The sequence below is a fragment of the Chlorocebus sabaeus genome, chromosome 23, assembly GCF_047675955.1.
Source record: "Chlorocebus sabaeus isolate Y175 chromosome 23, mChlSab1.0.hap1, whole genome shotgun sequence".
In the NCBI taxonomy this organism is placed as follows: Eukaryota; Metazoa; Chordata; class Mammalia; order Primates; family Cercopithecidae; genus Chlorocebus; species Chlorocebus sabaeus.
In genome coordinates, this window is record NC_132926.1 from 69,166,538 (window position 1) to 69,186,778 (window position 20,241).

General features: G+C 38.1%; 1 protein-coding gene across 16 annotated transcripts in view; it reads right to left on the minus strand.

Annotated features, from left to right (window-relative positions):
- The window catches only part of APC (APC regulator of WNT signaling pathway), a 141,529-nt gene that overhangs the window by 17,433 nt on the left and 103,855 nt on the right, over positions 1-20,241 (minus strand). For 6 of the 16 annotated variants that reach the window (XM_008014136.3, XM_008014139.3, XM_008014140.3 and 3 more), the window contains 5 exons: positions 11,795-11,893; positions 8,086-8,464; positions 5,474-5,569; positions 4,112-4,165; positions 248-387 (listed from right to left, as the gene is read on the minus strand). In XM_008014136.3, coding sequence (XP_008012327.1) covers positions 248-387; positions 4,112-4,165; positions 5,474-5,569; positions 8,086-8,464; positions 11,795-11,893 — 768 coding nt within the window. The remainder of the gene's footprint in view (positions 1-247; positions 388-4,111; positions 4,166-5,473; positions 5,570-8,085; positions 8,465-11,794; positions 11,894-20,241) is intronic. The other 10 variants (XM_038009020.2, XM_073010760.1, XM_038009025.2 and 7 more) reach the window with 3 other exon arrangements.

Below are 20,241 nucleotides of genomic sequence, written 5' to 3' on the forward strand. Positions count from 1 at the left end.
TCGTATGAACAGTGTTTTTAATGCAATTACATAAATTCACTACTGTGTTCCATCTTTAGATGTACCTTTGCCTTTGTTTAGGCTTAAGACAACCAAATGAGTAAAGACAAGCGAAAGTGAAGCACAGGTTTTTATCAGTCATCGTTTAATGAGGAGAGTGACAAGAAAATCAGTAAAATGTGTTTTTATGAAAGTAAATTAACTCATACCTGAGCTATCTTAAGAAATATATGTTATAAAAACATACCTTGTTGGCTACATCTCCGAAAGTCAAGTTTGTCAAAGCCATTCCAGCATATCGTCTTAGTGTAATACTGTAGTGGTCATTAGTAAGCCCATACATTTCACAGTCCACTTGCAATAATTCTGCAATGGCCTGTAGTCCCCCTAATTTAAAAAGGGCAAGAGGAAAAAGACAATCATCTAAAATAAAACAAACTGGTACCAAGTTGGTAACTTAAGTATTAGGGAAAAGAATCTCAATGAATGAGAATATATGGTTTAAATTCACCTTTAGAATTATAAGCCACAAAAACTGTTAAAAAGAACTTTTGTATATTTATAAAGTACAACTGACAACTATTCCATTTTATGCCAGTTTCTCCACCCTCCAGCCCCTTATCTTACTGAGTGAAATAATAATTATTTTCTATTTACTGCATATACACTCCACCTTGCCAACAGTGAAGAAGGCTGTTTTCTAACACTAGTTCTTCCTGAACATAAGCAGAAAAAGGTAACTACTTCTTATTATGAGGGCTTTATAAACACTTATTGTCACACACTGTGGCCTAACTACTTTAATTTTTTTTTTTTTTTTTGGCAAATAATTACCCTTAGGAATACTGATGCCTTTAAATGAAACTGTGCATGAAGAAAAACTAAATTTTTTTTATTACAAAAATTATCTGTTCAATTTATTAAGTTATGTAAAACTACTAATTTGTGTTTTTAGACACATTTCTTACTTCTCTTTGATGGTATCAAATATTAACTATACTAAGATTTAGCACTTTTTTTCCTGATTCTTTCCACTGAAAATGCTCAACAATGCCCACAATGGCCAATACTAGGAAGTCAAGGAGAAAACAAAGGGAAAGGAATGGGAAAGACACAAAGGAAGCAGTTAAAAAAAAAGTGAAGCAAAATGGTAAGGAAGTGAACAAGAGAAAAATGCATGTGGAGGCTATACAAAATACAATTCATCAAATAATCATCATGGGACTCAGAAAGAAAAAGATGAATATGAACAGGTAATTCTTGGACACTAGAAGTCTAAATAGGTCATTAATCTGAAAGAGAGCCAGTACATTAATATTTTTATAAGTGGTCTGGAAAGTTCAATATGCAGAAGAATCTTGCAAGGTTGTAAAACAAAGTTCTGTCTTGGCTCAAGAATTCCAAGCCAAGGGATTTAAATGTAGGAATATTTATGCAAAATTTTATGACTAACAGGAATGACAGACATGTTTGAATGTAGGTAAGTGAAAATTAATTTGGTTAAAGAAAATCCAAATCCTATTTAGGAAAATTTTCCTCCATTCACCTGCAACAGTGGCTAAATACATAGACAGTGAACAAAAATCAGTCATTGTCTTTATGAAGAGCGTACAGATTGGAGCAAAGATAGATGAACTATGTAGAAGCACAGGGTGATATAACAGGTGGACTTAACCTAGACCTGGGATTAGGTTCCCTAAGAAAAAGGCTGAGGAAATAATGTTTTAATGTTTAAGTTGAAACGTAAAGGATGAATGTATATCTTTTTTTTATTTTTTATTTTCGTAGAGACAGGGTACCACTATGTTGCCCAAGCTGGTCACGAACTCCTAGGTTCAAGTGATTCTCCTGCCTTGGTCTCCCAAAGTGCTGGGATTACAGGCATAAGCCACCAGGTCCAGCCAGATGAATGCATATGTAACAAGGGTGGGGAAGGAAGAAGAAAGACACATTCTAGGCAAAGGAAACAGCATGCAAAAGGGCCCCTGGGCCTGAAATATTTAACAGCAAGGAGAGGGCCACAAAATGAGGCTATAAACATGGGTAGATGCCAGATCACATAAGACTTTATATGCCATATTAAAGATTTTACGCAGAAAAAGGAATAATTAGATGCACATTCTAAACAGATTACTATGGTTTCAGTGAACAAAATGGACTGTCAGTGGAAATGGGAAGAGAAGTAAGACAAAGTATTTGCAGAACAGGAGAGATGACGGTGGCTCGGACTGGGGATGAAGAGAAGAGCGATGACTTAAGATATTTTTAAGTAGCAGAATTAAAGCAGTCAGTTGCTATTTGCAGGGGATAAGGATGGCATCGTGAATGCCTTCCAAGATTTTGGTTTGAGCAACTGGGTTGGAATTTCTGAGAAAAGGAAACTGGGAAAAGATGAGATTCAGGGATGCGAAAGATTACGAATTCACTTTGTGACAGTTGAGTTAGAAGTGTCTAAAATACCACCTAAGGGAAGATGTCACATAATCAGTTCAATAATGTGTCTAAAACTCAGGGAGAGAACTCAGATTGAGCTGTAAATTTGAAAATGAAAACAAAAACTGTAACAGAAGCATAGAGAGAAAGGAAGAGAGCCTAGGGCAGAGCTTCAAGGAATTCCACCATTTTACACTTGGGTGAAAGAAAAGGAGCCTGTAAAAGAACTGAGAATTTTGACCCATGAAAATGACATGGAAGACCTTAAGACTGTGGCCTGGTATACCAATGAGATCGCCAAGATGTCGGGTATTTTAAAGCAGAGGATCAATACCACAACAAAACAAACTATGCCTTTTGTCTGTATAAAATCTTGCCTGGTGTGACAATAACTGGGATACTTTCTTAAGAAAGATAAAATGCACCTAAAGAAGATGCCAAGAAGGCACGACATGATCAAAGAGTTAAGTACTCTTGTATGGAAAAACTAAAAATCTTAGGACTTGATACTGAAAATAAAGATTAAATAAGAATGTGGCAGATATCAAGAGATTCAGGAAGAACATGGCTAATAAAAAAAGAATATTCAAAAAATTTAGACTATCAGATAAAAGAGGAAGTGCTTTTTGATTTCACGCAAATGAAAAGATTTCAGAGAATTCTGAGGCATAGAATAGAATTCATAGGTTAAAACTATAAATGGATTTGCTAAAATATGCAAATTCATGACTGGACTGATACAATTAAAAAGCGGTTGCTCTAAGAAAAATCAGGATGTTTCATGGTAACGCAAAGATGATGAACATGTCCTTCCACAATTTTCTTGGTACCTGTTAGAAAACAGTGGTCTAAACAGACCAAAGTATTGCCCAATAGGGTAAAACTACCGATAGTAGAGCACCAACAGATTCAGGTGACATTCAACAGAATCCTTAATTTAGACTCTTATGAACAAAAGAAAGACTGATAATTTTAAAAAGTATATTACTTTTGTTTTATGTGGTTTAGATAGTCACCATTGGCATGAAATGCCTTGTTCTAAAATAAAAATCACAGGCTCAACAAGAATATTCTATTGGTATTTCACAAAATTTCCTGAACATAAGAACCAGCCAGGCCACTTATCACATAGATTCCTAGGCCCTTCCCCTGGAGATTCTATTTGCTACAAGGCCAGAAAATCTGCAGTTTGGTGAGTGCCTCTGGGTGATCATTATGATTTAGATATTTTGTGAAATATTAATGCAAATAAACCGTGAGTTCCTTGAAAGCCAGGACCAGGTCTTAATCATTATAAAAATCTAGTGCCTAGCACAGTTTCTGGGGTAGATTTGAGAATCAATAAACATACATCATGGAAACTATAGTCTAAAACTTCTAATACTAATAAGTGCAAACGTAAATGACTGATAGTTGTAGAATCTTCATATATGTACAAACGACCATCCCAGCTGACTGAACTAAGGAATTCCCCTTCACCTATTTGGGATTTCTTTTTTCCTTATCCCTTAATGCCAAAACCTTGCGCTGTCTTATACTATTATCTCCCTGCAATCCACAAACCCTAATCCTCCTTCTGCCCCAGTGCAAATCTGGAGGTAAGGAGTGAGAAGAAGGTAATCCCCTGTGGCTACGTCCCCAGCAGTCACACCCCCAGAGGCCCCATCCTGCTCCTCACCTGAAAGCCCCTGCCCTAGCTCCTGTGATGAAATGCCCCGGGTAGCCTTCCTACCTGAAGAAGGAAGAGGAACAAATACTGAGTCTAGGTTTTATTTTGAAATCCAGATAATTAATGTCTCAGTCCTAGTCTACAGTCCACTGGAACACAGGAACATTTACAGAATAACTTTTGAGGTATCTTAAAATTAAATGTTTTCCTGTTTATTCATTATTTTTTATCCCCTTCCTGTTATGATTAGCATTTTAAAAAATTTAAAATGTTCACAAATGCTGAGATTGCACTAAGGAGGGGAGAATTCATAAGATTAACTGAGATTCCACAGGAGACCAGGGGGAGGAAAGAGAATCAGGGAGGCCAATTGCTAGGCCACTAGGAAGGAAAGCATGGCCAGAGGGCAGGCCTGAAATCTTAAGGTGCAGAGCCTCCCAAAGTGATGACTCTGAAGGACAATACTTTTGGCTGTTCAGGTTCTCTGTGTAAGAGTCTCATGACTTCATCACTTTTAAGATAAATGACGAATGAAACGATGAGGGGGTAGGACTATAAAGTGGGAGTTGGAACATAATGTAACATAAATGGCACAAAATGCAAGGGCACAATTACACTAAAATGGGAATTAAGTGTATGGTTCCTGCTTGTGGCATGACTAGAGAGATCCAGTTCACATGAGATGGTTCAGCATGATGCAATTTATAAATACCACATGTACAAAATGAACCTACAAATCAAAGAAAACCCGTTATGTAAAAAATGGAGTGCACTGCTGGTTATATAAGGTTTAGTGCGTGAAAATACATACCTAAAGGAGTAATCATTCCAAAGTTAATGAAATGTTTCTGACTTAAAGCATAATACTTTTCTATATTAACCAGTTTCAAAGATAACAGGCTGCTTATGATGAAAATCCTGTAAAGTACCGATAACCATGAAGATAAACGAAAATCTTAATAATAATTCCCTGTGATGCTCATCAAAAGTGACTGAGTTCAATCACAATACACTAGCTCCACATTTCAAAATAATTCAAATTAACATCCTCATCAGCTGGCACACACAAAGTCTACTTTGGCAAAAGGGACAAAGAGTGACCCATTTTGTCATTGTTTTTCAATCTCTGGCTTCGATTTTGAAAAAGTTAGTTTATGACAGAGTAGCAGTTTCTGTGATTCAGGATCCTTTCTCTGCTGGAAATCAGGGTACTTTTTTTGCTACACAGAGGAAGCAGCTGATAGCAGAAGTTGGTGGCCTTATATCATAATTCATCAATGACTAAAAATCTATTTACTATACTGAATTTCTACCATGATTTAAAAATCCACCAGTAATTGTCTATGGCATTAAAAAACATTTTTGTCTTACCTAGTTCATTCATTGCATGTCTATGCTCTTCATCAAATGAAAGTTTCATTAGAACACACACAGCAGGACAGATCTGATGTTCAACAGGTGCTGGCACTGAAAAATAAAATCAACATAAACCATAATGCTTTGTTATTTAAAGAGCAATGATGTTTATCATACTTTAAAAATATGCAGGGATCACTAGTATACCCCTAATCCACGGAATTTTAGTGGATCAACAAATATTTGCTGAAAGGACGAATAAATACTACAAATGTAGAACAAAAGGCTTTGTTTCCATAAAAATGTTTACCACTCATCTGCCCTTGACTAAGTCTCTTAGAATAAGTCTTGGAGGTTTATGCTATTACTCACATAGCTAATAATTTAACATTATGTTGAGTATACAAAATAATAAAAACATTTTGGTATAAAATGATTTAATTTTGTTTATAATTTCTTTCTTTCTTTAAAAAAACAAAAAAAACAAAAACAAAAACAAAAAACAGGGTCTTGCTCTGTTGCCCAGGCTGGAGTGGAATGATCACAGCTTTCACTGCAGCCTTGTATTCCTGGGCTCAGGTGACCTTCCTGCCTCAGCCTCCGGAGCAGCTAGGACTACAGGCATACCCCACAGCCCCTAGCTAATTTAAAAAAATTTTTGTAGAGATAGGGTCTTGCTATGTTGCCTAGAGTAGTCTCAAACTCCTGGCCTTAAGTGCTGCTCCTGCCCGGGCCTCCCGAAGTGCTGGAATTACAGGTACGAGCCACTGTTTATAATTTCTATTTAAACTACTATCATGAGTGTGGGTTAAAAGCACATGGTGCTGGGTGCGGTGGCTCACACCAGGAATCCCAGCACTTTGGAACACTGAAGTGGACAGATCCTTGAGTTCAAGGAGTTCAAGAACAGCCTGGGAAACATGGCAAAACTCCATCTCTTTAAAAAAAAAAAATTAGTCAGTTGTGGTGGCGCATGCTTGTAGTCCCAGATACTCTCAGGAGGCTGAGGTGGGACGAGTGCTTGAGTCTGGGAGGTTGAGGCTGCAGTGAACTGTGATTGCACCACTGCATTATAGTCTGGGCACTTGTGTGAGACCATATCTTAATACAAACAGAAAAAAAAGCATATGGCTGTGTACAAATGTGATCTCTAATACAAAAAGTTAGACAGATATACTACAGAGTAAACAGAAATTTCTAAACAGGGTGTCCAAGAAAATGTACCTCCACATTCAATACTATGCACAAGGTTTCAAAACTCATTTGACATAATTTTTTAAAAAAAATCTCAAAAGACATATTATTTTATTCTATTTAATTTTTTGAGAACAAATATCAAGAGTACAAAATGTGGGTCATTACATAATTGTGGATAGCCAAAGAAAACAATCCAGGAAGGCAATGTTTTCCCAGTAAAAATCTTACTAGTTCTCTCACCCTAGGACAAATAGATATGAAAGGCAATTCCTTTTTTTCTTATTCTTTTAAAATTTTTAAAAAATGAGACAGTGTCTCACTATGCTGCCCAGCTGGTCTTAAACTTCTGGGCTCAAGCAATACTCCTGTCTCAGTCTCCCAAAGTGCTAGGATTACAGGCATGAACCACCACACCTGGCCTTTCTTATTCTTCAACATTTTTAGATTTCAAATAAATTCATCTTCACACCCAAGCTTTAAAAAATCTGCTACAGCTTCATAAGTCATGTTTGCATCATCTCCTCTTCACATCAATAGGCTGATACAGTAGAATCATCTACTCGTAGTGCACGTGTGTGTGTGTGTGTGTGTGTCAGTTCTTATCAGGTGAAAGGAAGGTCTTACCTTACATACTTACTGCTTTTGGTTGTTGGCTACAGGAATGAAGTAAGTTATATCCCCACAGGTCCTAACTCCCATGCTGCTCCTGAGGGAGCAGGGCTGGTGTCTAAGGGTCCCCTCCTGAGTGAAGAGCTGGGTGGATTATCACTCCCAGCAACTGGGGCACACTGTCTACAGCTGGATGGTACAGTAGGAAGAGCACTGAGCTGAGAGTCAGGAGATCTGGGCTCTGTTCCTGGGTCTACCACTTACTAGGTGTGAGGGCCATGGTTAAGTCCTTTAGTTCTTCTGAGCCTCAGTTTTTTCATCTATAAAATGGAGATAATACCTTCCCTTCCTACTTCACTAGGTTGTTGTGAGGGGCAAATAATATAACAGATGTAACGATGCTCTGTGTCCCCTGAATATAATGATATGCAAATGTAAAATATTATGGTTTGTACACTAATGGCTGAAGGAATTTACGTAAAGTCACTTTCATCTATGAAATGAGCTTCAGCTATGAAGTGAAAGATGGGCAACATAATTGCTCAAGTTCTTTCTAGCTCTACTAAGGCCCTACTATGCTATGACTGTATAAATTTCTCTTGACTTACTGTTCTTATAGTAGTGCACATAACATTTCCTTTGCTAAATTTTTCTAGGGAAATACAGACTTAATCTTTTAAACATGATAGTAGCACAAATGGCTGATGTGAATTTCCTCCTCTTAGTCATAAAGACAGCATATTAACTAAAAATGTTTTCTATTTAAAAATCTCACATTTGCTTTGAAACATGCACTATGATGTACACCAAAGAGAACATACTTGGATTTTTGTCCTGGTCCATGCCTTGTTCATGAGCTTCCTGCCACTCCCAACAGGTTTCACAGTAAGCACGTATCTGTTCCAAAAGATGAAGGACTCGGATTTCACGCCTGCCTCTCTTGTCATCAGGCTGTGAGTGAATGATGTTGTGGAGTGCTGCACTGGCCCTGGCCCGAGCCTCTTTACTGCCCCGGGAATTTCCCAACAATACAGAGTCTTTGTCATTGCCATGTAAAAGCTGGATGAGGAGAGGAAGACATCCAGACTGTCGCATGGATATACAGCTGTCTTGGGAGCTAGACATAGCTAGCAAAGTTCGCGACATATCATCCTTATCATGAGTACCAAGCATTGACAACAATGAATACACCATTTCCACCTGTGGGCCAAATGAGTTTAGAAACAAAATTATGACTTTAATATCCAAAAGCCAAAAACCAATTAAGTGATGAATGGGATATTTACTATAACTCTAAAAACACAAAACAACCCACCCCACCAAAAAAAAAACCCGAAAACCTTTCCAGGATGAAGTAATCAGTGTTATTTCAAAATCTATGTATCATCACCAATTTGTTTATGTGAGTAAATAATATGAATGGTAAAATACAGTATTAAAAGAAAAAGTAGGTTTTTGCATACTCACTAACTGTTAGTGCTGTTTGCCTAGATCAGTTGGTGCTAATCCACTGACTATAATCAGGGAAAAACAACTGATTTCACACACAGAGAACGCAGTTTAGCTAAATTCTCTACAGAATTTAAAATTTTATCTTATTTCTTTAAATCTATACCCATAAGCAATAAATAGAAAACATTTCTGCAACAATTGTAAGTACTAATTCTCAGCAATCATTAATTCTCGTCAGATGATAATATTGTTAAAATTATATGATTATAAATTTAAAAATGTTTTGTCATAAAAAGGAAAATGCCACGATCATACAGAGTGAGAGCCGAGATTTGTAGTCAGTTTTTTAAAAAGCAACTAGTAAGTACTAATTACTCTCTGACAATAAATTCTAAGTATTTACTCAGAAGCCGATTAGAAACAGGAAAATGGCACCTAGTTATCCTGGACCATGGTCCACTCATTTTAAAGCTACAGGGTATTACATAAAAGAAGAGGCTATTATATAAAGAATGCATCATCTCCATAACTCAGTGGTTCTCAATTCGGGGCAATTTTGCCCCCATCAGGACACATTTGACAACATCTTGGAGACATTTTTGGTTGCCACAATTGCAGGACAGGTATTTTAGGGCAATCTAGTGGGTAAGCACCAGGGATGTTACTATACATTCTACAATGCAACAAAGAATTATCCAGCCAATAGTGCTGAGGTTTAGAAATGCTGCTTTAAATGTGTAAATACACACATACCTTTAGATATGAAAATTTTAGGAAGGCAGTATAGGACTGTGAATAAATGGGTTTTCATCGGAGCTAGGCTCAAATTTTGGCTCCACCTCTTAGGAGCAAGCTGTGGTGCTATTATTGTCAAGCTATTTGATTTCTCTGAGCCTCAGTTTTCTGAGCTGCAAAATGGAGAAATTTACCTATCTAACAATGTTTTCTCCATTAACATGAAATAAAATAATACATGTATAGGACAGTAGCTGGCATTCAAAATACATACTAGGGTCTTAATATTATCATGCATAAATGACTTCAAAAAGAAACAGTATTCTAATTGCCAGTTTGCATACAATAGTGCTCTTGAATATTTAAGATTTTTTTTACAGTAAAAACTACATGTTGAGGTTAGACAGATCTGGAATTAAATTTCCATGCCTAAAACTGTTTTTGCTTCTTTTCTCATTTAGAGAAATATGAATACTTCATAGAATTTTGGAGGGGACCAGAGATAATGTACACACAACTCCTGGCACAGTTACTGGCATATAAGAGGTTCCAAGGAGTATAAACAGGATTAAGCCTCATAGTGAGAATATCACTGATTATTCTAAAATCATTACTTAAATCAACATTAGTTATTTCAGTAATACATTTCCCAAGAGCTATTATATTATTTATAGTAAAGAAAGAGTATATAGAGTATGCTGTGAAAACAATTAATGGAATTCGAGTTAACCAAAACTATATTGTTTAGTAATAGTAGAATTTCATTTCATCTTAGTTAATTTAAAAATCTCTGACGGGCCGGGTGCAGTCGTTCACGCCTGTAATCCCAGCACTTTGGGAGGCGGAGATGGGTGCATCACCTGAGGTCAAGTGTTCGAGACCAGCCTGGTCAACATGGCGAAACCCCATCTCTACTAAAAATACAAAAAAAATTAGCCAGGCGTGGTGGCATGCACCTGTAATCCCAGCTACTCAGGAGGCGGAGGCAGGAGAATTGCTTGAACCCAGGAGGTGGAGGTTGCAGTGAGCCAAGATCGTGCCACTGTACTCCAGCCTGGGCAACAGAGCAAGACTCTGTTTCAAAAAATAAAAAATAATAAAATAAAATCTCTGACTTTAAAATAATAAAGTAACTATATTTTCCTCTTTTTTTTTTGAAATGGAGTTTTGCTCTTATTCCCCAGGCTGGAGTGCAATGGTGCAATCTCGGCTCATTGCAACCTCTGCCTCCCAGGTTCAAGCAATTCTCCTGCCTCAGCCTCTCTAGTAACTGGGATTACAGCCATGTGCCACCACGCCCAGCTAATTGTGTATTTTTAGTAGAGATGGAGTTTCACCATGTTTGTCAGGCTGGTTTTGAACTCCTGGCCTCACGTGATGCACCCACTTCGGCTTTCCAAATTTCTGGGATTACAGGCGTGAGCTACTACATCTGGTCTAAAGTAAGTATTTTCTTTTCAAACACTATTCCCAAATCCTAAAATATTTGCTAGGATTTAAGAAAGATACTCTAATAAAACTCACTTATCAGCATGAAATAACACTCAACTTCAACAACTTTTCCATTCACCTCAATACATATTTACTCACGTGCAGGCCCCATCTTAGACACAGCAAAAGACAAGTAAAAAAACATTTCTTTATTTCCAAAAGGCAGGTTCATGCAAATTGTTAGTGATTCAAATGAGGTAGATGGATCACATGGGGAGGTAAGAGGACCTTGGGAATCAGAAAATGTTTTGTAAAAAAGCAAAGCCCAAGAAGAGTTTTGAAGGCTGGCTAGGATTCTGACAGACATTTATGGTGGTTCCCACCAGTGCAGGCAAGGAAGGGAGGTGTAAAGTCACAGGGAGTGTTCAGGAAGAAGGAAGTGAGCCAGTTTGGCTGGAACTCAGTATTCTTGCAGATAAGTGGATGGAAAGACTGAAAAAGAATTAAAAAATTAGGTAATCTGGCACTCTTTATAATCCTGATTTTTCCTTTGTTTATGCTTCTTTGCATAAAAAGATGTCATTTCTTTAAGAGACTGTGAATCAGAATTCTCCACTAGAAAGTGGTGTAATCTCAGCTCACTGCAACCTCTGCCTCTTGGGTTCAAACTATTCTCATGCCTCAGCCTCCTAAGTAGCTGGGACCACAGGTGTGTGCCACCACGCCGGCTAATTTTTGTATTTTTAGTAGAGATAGGGTTTTGATATGTTGCCCAGGCTGGTCTTGAACTCCCAGCCTCAAGTGATCCACCTGCCTTGGTGGGATTACAAGTGTGAGCCACTGCACCTGGCCAAGAATGTCTTAGCAAAGTATTCATGGCATTAGTGACCAGGGTTTCTAATCTTCTGTTACCTTGGTTCCCAGATGACTTGTCAGCCTTCGAGGTGCAGAGTGTGTGCTACTAGAACTCAAAACACTGGCTGTTTCGTGGTCCATTCGTGTAGTTGAACCCTAAAAATTAAGCAAATTATAGATAGTATAATTTAGACTATAGGTAAATACAGATAACTTCATGTTAAGGTACTCCAAATGAAGTGTCTTTATGATAAAGAAATAAATACATCATAAAAAGTATGACCATTATAACTGTTCAAACTATTTTTTACCTATAAGCTTACTAAGTATATTTTAGAGAAAAACTAAAGAAAAGAGGATTTCTTGCATATGAGCATTAAACTGCAGTATGGACTTAACCAAAGACTGAAGAAATTCTAGGGTAGTAATTTTTCATAGATCAAAATAAATAAAACCACATTCAGATAAGTTCACTGATGAAAAGCAATGAAGGAATGTTCAAATTCTGAAATGCTCCAAATTGCCAGAAAACTAAGTATGAATTTGCTATAGTCCAAGTTCTCTAAAATCTCACAGTTTAGAAAGGGCTGTTTGAAACTTTTACTGGAGAAAGACATGAAAAAAATAAATGACTGCAGTGCAATATAATATAAACACCACAGTAAAAGAATGAACAAAATACTGAGGGAAAACAGGAAGAAAGGAATTACTGCTTAGGGACTATTAGAGGCTGTATAAAATCAATAACAGTTAAGGTAGGCATTTTGCGACAGGAGACTGACTGATGGAAGAGACTGTGCAAAGGTACAAATATGGAGAGCATGGAGTGTTCCAATGTAACGTGAATAGAACACAAGGTGTATGGTCAGAGATAAAGATTGGGTTAAATCAATAAGTATCTTGTGTCATTTCAAAGACGTTGCTGTCAAGCTGTGGAGTCACCGGACTTCAGGCAGGAGAATGGTACAATCAGAATTACGTCTTAAAAACAGCATGGAGAGATCACAGGTAGGAAATGACGGAGAGGGTATTTTCAGTAGTTGAGTGGTTCTGAGGGCACAAACTAAGGCAGTGATAATAGAGAAGTGGGGATGCTCTTGAAGGATATTCAGGGGGTCAAATTAATTGGCTTGAATAACTTGACTGGATGTGAGTAAAGAGAGGCTGGGAGTCAAGGACAACTTGGAGGTGCCAAGCTTGGATAAATGGATAAGTAATGATGCTATTAATGGATATTGGAAACTCAGAAATAAACGATGGCTTTCATTTGGGAACTGAGCTCACCTTTGAATCTGACATCCAGTAAGAATGCCCAATGGGCATCTGAAAACATAGGATGCAACTCTGGACAGGAGCTGGAGTTGCAGATAAATATCTGGGACCCCATAGCTAAATCCATTCATTAATAATTAAGGAAATGACTCTAAGAATAGTGTCAGCAATATTTGCAGGCACTCTTCTGCAGTTCTCAACCTTGCAAAATGAAAAGATAAAATGTAAGTTATTTGAGGACAGAAACTTTATTCTGTTCACTGCTGCATTCTTAGTACCAAGGGTGATCTTAGGATTAGTAGGTATCCACAAAATATTTGTTGAATTATAAATAAATGAGGAGCTATTAGTAAAATCCATAAAGAATGTCAAGATGCAGGACATCATTCGAATTGTCTTTCAGATATACATGCTCTGGCTAATTGGAGAAGGGAAAGAGAAAACCACAATGGGAGTAAAAGGTTCTGAGGACCGTGAGATGGCACCTCCTACTCTAGAGGGTACAAGGGATAGAATTTTGGAACCAACACACCTTATAATTTCCTTTTGTGCATAAACTTCACTTTTGGTGATTTTTTCTTTTTCTTTCTTTTTTTTTAGAGATGAGGTTTCACTATGTTTCCCAGGCTGGCCCTGAACTCTTGGGCTCAAGTGATCCACTCACCTCAGCCTCCAGAGTAGCTGGGACTATAGGAATGAGCCTATGAGCCTAGCTATGGTGACGTATTAGAAACTTTTCTTCTCTGTTAGCTAGCAACCTAAACTGTTTGCCAGTTAATTTCCACTTTGGTAGACAACATAGGAAACTGCTAACAATGCATTCCTAAGTGATTTGTCAGGATTTTTACCAAGTAATAATTAAGTGCTCATACAGAGATTTCTGAATTCTTCATAAATTCCTTGTTCAAATTTGTTATAAATTTGTTATAAAGTCCTTAAATAGGTGATACTCCAAAGTTATTTTTTATGAGGGCCGCTTAGAACTTCTGTATAAGTCACGTTATAAGCTAAGGTGAGGTTTTCCTGACTAGTGCACAAAACTATTTTAGACCATCATTCACAATAATTAGCTATTTTAGATCAGCATTTTTAAGAGAAAACTACATTTGTCAAAACTCATTCAACTGTACACTTAAAATGGATACATTTTATCACATACTAATCTTTCTTCAATAAAAGTGATCTTTAAAAAATCCTAACTTGAGAGGTTTTAAAAAATATGTCCCCATATAAAAGCAAGAAAATCCATTCTTCATTTTATTCATATTCACATAGGGAAGTCTGGGGTTGGACTGAGAATACTAGCTCAGAGACCAGAGTGGCTCCCCTTTCCAGTCTCTACTTCCTTTGTGGGTCTGGACTCTTTATGCTTCAGGGACACTTCTAGGACAAAACTAATTACTAATCCTCCTTAGGGAAGGGAAAAGAGGCATCAAGGAAAGACTCATCTTACATCTCTTACCACTGCGACCAGCTATTGACTGCTTCTGGAATGGTCTTTAAATCCACATGCAACCAAGCAACAAATATTGCCCGAGCCCCTGCTACTTTCCAGGTAGTATGCTAGTCACCAGGGATATAACTAAGACATTTTCACCCACACTACACACAGAATCTAGATAAGAAGCTGAACATGAAAATACGTGTGGGTAAGTGCTTTGACAGAAACTGTATGAACACACAGGAAGACGCACAATTCAGTCTTGGTTCCTGAAAAAGTGGCATCTGAATTTGGACTTGAACCATGAGGAGTAATTTAGTTAATAATAAGAATGAGGGAGATTAGCCACAGGGCAGCCCAGGCAGAGGCAGAGGCATAAGCAAGGGTCAGAAAGAACATGGTATATTTGTGTTTGTGGGTATGTGGAGAGGAAGGGGAGGGAGAACTACAAATAAATCTGAACATAAGGAGCTCACTCTGGTTGTAATTAATAGAGGTAGATCTGAGGGACCGAGACTCAGGCTAAGGAGGATAGTTGGGGCTTTTTTAGTAAATTCAGACAAGGAACCTTTTTCTTGGTCTATAGAAGGGAAATGAGTCTTTGTCCTGAAGCAAACACACAATCTTTGAAGATGTCTAAATATCTTTACTGTTTGTAGGTAGCCTCCGAGATAGATCTTTGCCTCCTGGTATTCATACCCTTTTGTAATTCCTTCCCCTTTAGTCTTAGCAAGATTTAGTGACTTGCTTCTAGTGAATAAAATGCTACAGAAGTGATGAGAAGCACTCTCAAGGTAAGGTTACAAAGACGTGGCTTCCATCTTGGGCACCTCTCTTGTTCCCTCTGAGGGAAGCCAGTTACTATGCTGTGAACTGCCCTGTGGTGAGGCCCATGTAACAAAGAACTGATGTCTCTCTGGCTGACACCCAATGAGGATCTGAGGCCTTCAATAGCCATAAGTGAGCTTAGAAGCAGATCCTCCCCCGGTTATGCCCTGAGATGACTGCAGCCCCAGTCAATACCCTGAAGTCTTGTGGGAAACCCTGAACCAGAGACAGGCAGCTCAGTTGCACCAGGATTTGTGATCCATAGAAGCAAAAATAAGTGTCTAGTAATGCTGTTAAGTTTTGGGGGCAATTTGTTATGCAGTAATAGCTAACTAATGTACTACTTGAAACAAAAGAAAACAGGAGGTTTAATTATGAAACAAGGGAAAACTTGTTTCCACAATAAAACATGTTTCTGACATTCATTTCAGTGTAGACACCAAATATTTTCTAAGCTTCAGTCTTAATTATCTTCCTATGTAGCTCCTGGATTTTGAGACACTCCTCATTCCCCATCTGTCTCAGGAGAAATTTAGATGTATTTATTATTAGGAGATACCAAGGGGTACACATACCTGTACTCTCTATGAGCCTAGAACTTGGTCCATGAGAATCTTTCTTGGGTGTTTTATTAAGGCTAGACCCGAGCCAACTTCTTTCAGAGTGACTTTCAGAGGGACCAGAGTCTCCCTATCCACAAGAAATGGTTAATAACTTCCTAAGAATTGTTTCCCACCCAACTCATAACTAAATTCTGAAGAAACTTGAGTATGGTGGACTTTCTCACAACCTCAAGACCTGCTAAGTCAGTCATGATTGCATATCCCTTGAATCAGCCTTGCTCACTGTCCAAAGATAGAATCATTTGCTGTATCATTCCAGATTCTCAGTGTCAAACTGTGTGAGACCCTATTTCCCACTGTCCTTTTTCCTATCCAGCCTTCCTGTAGAATCCACGTTAAATGCTTTATAAATACCCATACATCCTCAACTTTTTACTTCATGCTCCTTTTATTTCCTGGTCTTCAACTTTCTCTAAGATGTTGCTTTTTTTTTTTTTTTGAGATGGAGTCTTGCTCTGTTGCCCAGGCTAGAGTGCAGTGGTGTGATCTCAGCTCACTACCAGCTCTGGCTCCCAGGTTCAAGTGACTCTCCTGCCTCAGCCTCCAGAGTAGCTGGGATTATAGGCATGTGCCACCACTCCTGGCTAATTTTTGTATTTTTAGTAGAGACAGGGTTTCACCATGTTGACCAGGCTGGTCTCAAACTCCTGACCACAAGTAAGACATTGCTTCTTTGAAATGACTAGTAAATCCAACATATTTCTATATATTTCAGGTTGGATTTCTTTTGGTTATCACTTTCATAATTCTCTTCCTAGTTTTTAACAGCTTTGCACTGCAGTTATTCTATCCCACTTGTCTGGAAACATTGCAACTACAGATGAATCCAACTGTCTGTTTTCTCTACACTCTGACATGAAGTGCCGGGCAGCATTCAAGAAATGTGAGCATGTGAGAAACTTACGTAACTCAGTAGGATGCTGTCGATATACATTTATGGTCACCAATACACCTAGACCCTCCATGCCATAACTGCCATCTTTTTGTTTCCCTTGTCAGCTCTCCTTTCTTTGGTTATTTCTGATATCCCTCATCTTGTATTATACAAAAAACTTGTATTATATGGCTCTTCTTCTCTTACTGCATATAACTTCTACTTTACAGAAAAATAGAAGCCAAAAGACAAAATTTCCTCAACTTCTTGCTAACCAGAACCTTAAAATTACCTGCATATATATCCATCTTCACCTTCTGCTGTGAATTCAGAGTTCCCCTCCTCCTATCTAAGGTCCATCCCTTTAGATGTGCTCTGGATCCTTTCTCTCCCCATTTCTCTTTGATCTTAGTGATCTTCAACTCTTCTCTACTGGCTCCTTTCCATCAGCATTCAAATATCCTCATCTTTTCTATCTTAAAAAACAGAAATAAATTTTCTCTCAAACTTATAGTCTGTATCAGTTAATGATCTTTTCTCTCTTGGGCAGTTCACATCTAGACATCTTTACAGTTAGCTAAAATTGCTTTCTTCTACTTTTTGTTTTCAGATGGAGTCTTGCTCTGTCGCCAGGCTGAAGTGCAGTGGCAGGATCTCGGCTCACTGCAACCTCTGCCTCCCGGGTTCAAGCGATTCTCCTGCCTCAGCCTCCCGAGTAGCTGGGATTACAGGCACACGCCGCCACGCCCAGCTAATTTTTGTATTTTTAGTAGAGACGGGTTTCACCATGTTGGCCAGGACGATCTCGATCTCCTGACCTCATGATCTGCCCATCTCGGTCTCCCAAAGTGCTGGATTACAGGCGTGAGCCATCATGCCTGGCTGCTTCTCTTCTACTTTTTAACCTTCCATTTAACTTCAGCTTACTCCAATATAATATAGTAGGAAAGAAGGTCCAAGGAAATTGCATTTGACAAGATCGGCAATGAACTTTTTTTTTTTTTTTTTTTTTGGTGAAACCCAAGGTGATTTTTTAGTTCTCATGGCAATTGTGGAAATTGTTAACTTTTCCCTCTTTTGGAACAATATTATTCTACTGCTTTGGAATTTTAGCCTAGGTATTCATCTTCTCACTGTATACTCACTGGGGATGTAAAAATCTTTAATACCTTTAATTACCAATTCTTTACCCTTCCTCTCAATTCCAAATCTAATAGCCTACCTCACATTTCTACTTTGTGTGTTTATTTTTTTGAGACAGGGTCTCACTCTGTTGCCTAGGCTCGAGTGCAGTGGCATGATCTCAGCTCACTGCAGTCTTGACCTTCCAGGGTCAGATAATCCACCTCGGCCTCCCAAGTAGCTGGGACTACAGGCACATGCCACTACGCCTGAGTAATTTTTTTTTTTTTTTTAAATTTTTTGTAGAGACAGGGTCTCCCTATGTTGCCGAGACTGGTCTCAAACTCTTGGGTTCAAGTGATTCACCTGCCTTTGCTTCCGAAAGTGCTGGGATTACAGGCGTGAGCTACTGCACCCAGCTGCATTTCTGCTTTGATGTCTCAGACCTAACATCTTTAAAGTTAAACTTAACATTTTTTCAAAACTAGACTCTTATTTTCTCTCACAAACCTCCTCCTTATCTAGCGTTATTACTAAATTGCATCACTACCCTTCTAGCTGCCTAACAGAAACCTATGAGTAATTCTTGACTTCTCCTTCCCACTAAACACTCATATCCAATCCCTAAGCTTGACTGATTCTACTTCTTGAATATTCTCAGATACTGAAATCTACCAATTTATAGGACATACAGATTATAAATAAACATGTTGAAGTATATCATGGGGAGTTATCAGCAAAACCGAGAGTATGAGACACTATAAAAAAAACCTTTGGAAGCCAGGCATGATGGCTCACACCTGTAATTCCAGCAACTCAGGAGGCTGAGGCAGAAGGGCTGCTTGAGATCGGTTTGAGTTCAAGACCAGCCTGGGGAACAGAGGGAGGCCTAGGGCATGGTGGTGAGCACCTATAGTGCCAGCTACTCGAGAGGATTGCTTGAGCCCAGGTGTTTAAGGCTGCAGTGAGCTGTCATTGTGCCACCACACTCTAGCCTGGGTGACAGAGTGAGATCCTGACTAAAAAAAGAACAAAACAAAAATAAAACCCCAGGAAACCATAAAGAAAAAAGAAAAACAACTTTAGTTCTTCAATAACTAAGTGTCCATAAAACAAAAAGAAGAAACATACAGATTAGAATGACATCAGAGATACACTAATTCCTATTCACGGAACTTATCTGGACCCTGAGGCAAATAAACTGTGAAAAAGACATGAAACAACTGCAAGTTTGAATACTGACTGGATAGATGATGCTATTAAAACAATTACTGTCAGAGTCTTTGGAGATGTAATAATGGCACTGCAGTTATTTATTTTTTTAATTTTTTAATTTTTTTGAGACAGAGTCTCACTTTCTTGCCCAGGCCAGAGTGCAGTGGTGCTATTTTGGTTCACTGCAACCTCTGCCTCCCGGATTCAAGTGACTCTCCTGCCTCAGTTTCCCGAGTACCTGGGACTACAGGTGCACACCACCACTCCCGGCTAATTTTTGTATTTTCAGTAGAGACAGGGTTTCACCATGTTGGCCAGGCTGGTCTCGAACTCCTGACCTCAAGTTATCCGCTGGCCCCGGCCTCCGGAAATGATGAGATTACAGGTGTGAGCCACCGCACCTGGCCAGTTATATATTTCTAATAAGTACTTTTATCTTTTGTAAATACACAGTGAAATAGGGAAGAAGTGATGATGATGCCTGGAATCTTGTTAAAAAGTAAATTGGGAGGTTAAGGTGAATGGGTTACATGTGGATATGAACCACTATATTATTGTCTTTGTATATGTTTAAAATTTTCCATAAGAAAAAGTTTTAAAAACTAGTGGCAGCAGAGTGGGTTTTTCTATCATTCCATCTTTTTCCTACTTTTAATTGAAGTTTATTATTATATACTGGCTATTACCAGAGACCTGGTTCTAAATTTCAAATAGAAAAGCTGGGGTTGCTTGAAAAAAAGAAAAAATAGTGAAAGAAAAAATGGATTAAAAACTTCCATATCTATAAACTATATATAGATAGGAAAAGATATCTCAGAAGTATTATTAAATGACAGAAGTAAGTTGTAGTATAAAAAATAATGTTTATATAAAAAATTATATAAGGTTGATTCAAAAGTAACAATGTAACTTATAAGAAGAATAAAAAGTACTGGAAAAACTAATTTCTTAAATTCCCCAAATAACAAATTACAAAAACCCAGAACTCTCTAACATACAATTACCATAGTAAACTGTCAAATTATAATTGTCATAGAAACACTCTGACGTATAGAAGATATTTGGTTAAAACTTTCCAAGGGCTGGGCATGGTGGTGCACGCCTGCAGTCCCAGCACTTTGGTTTTACC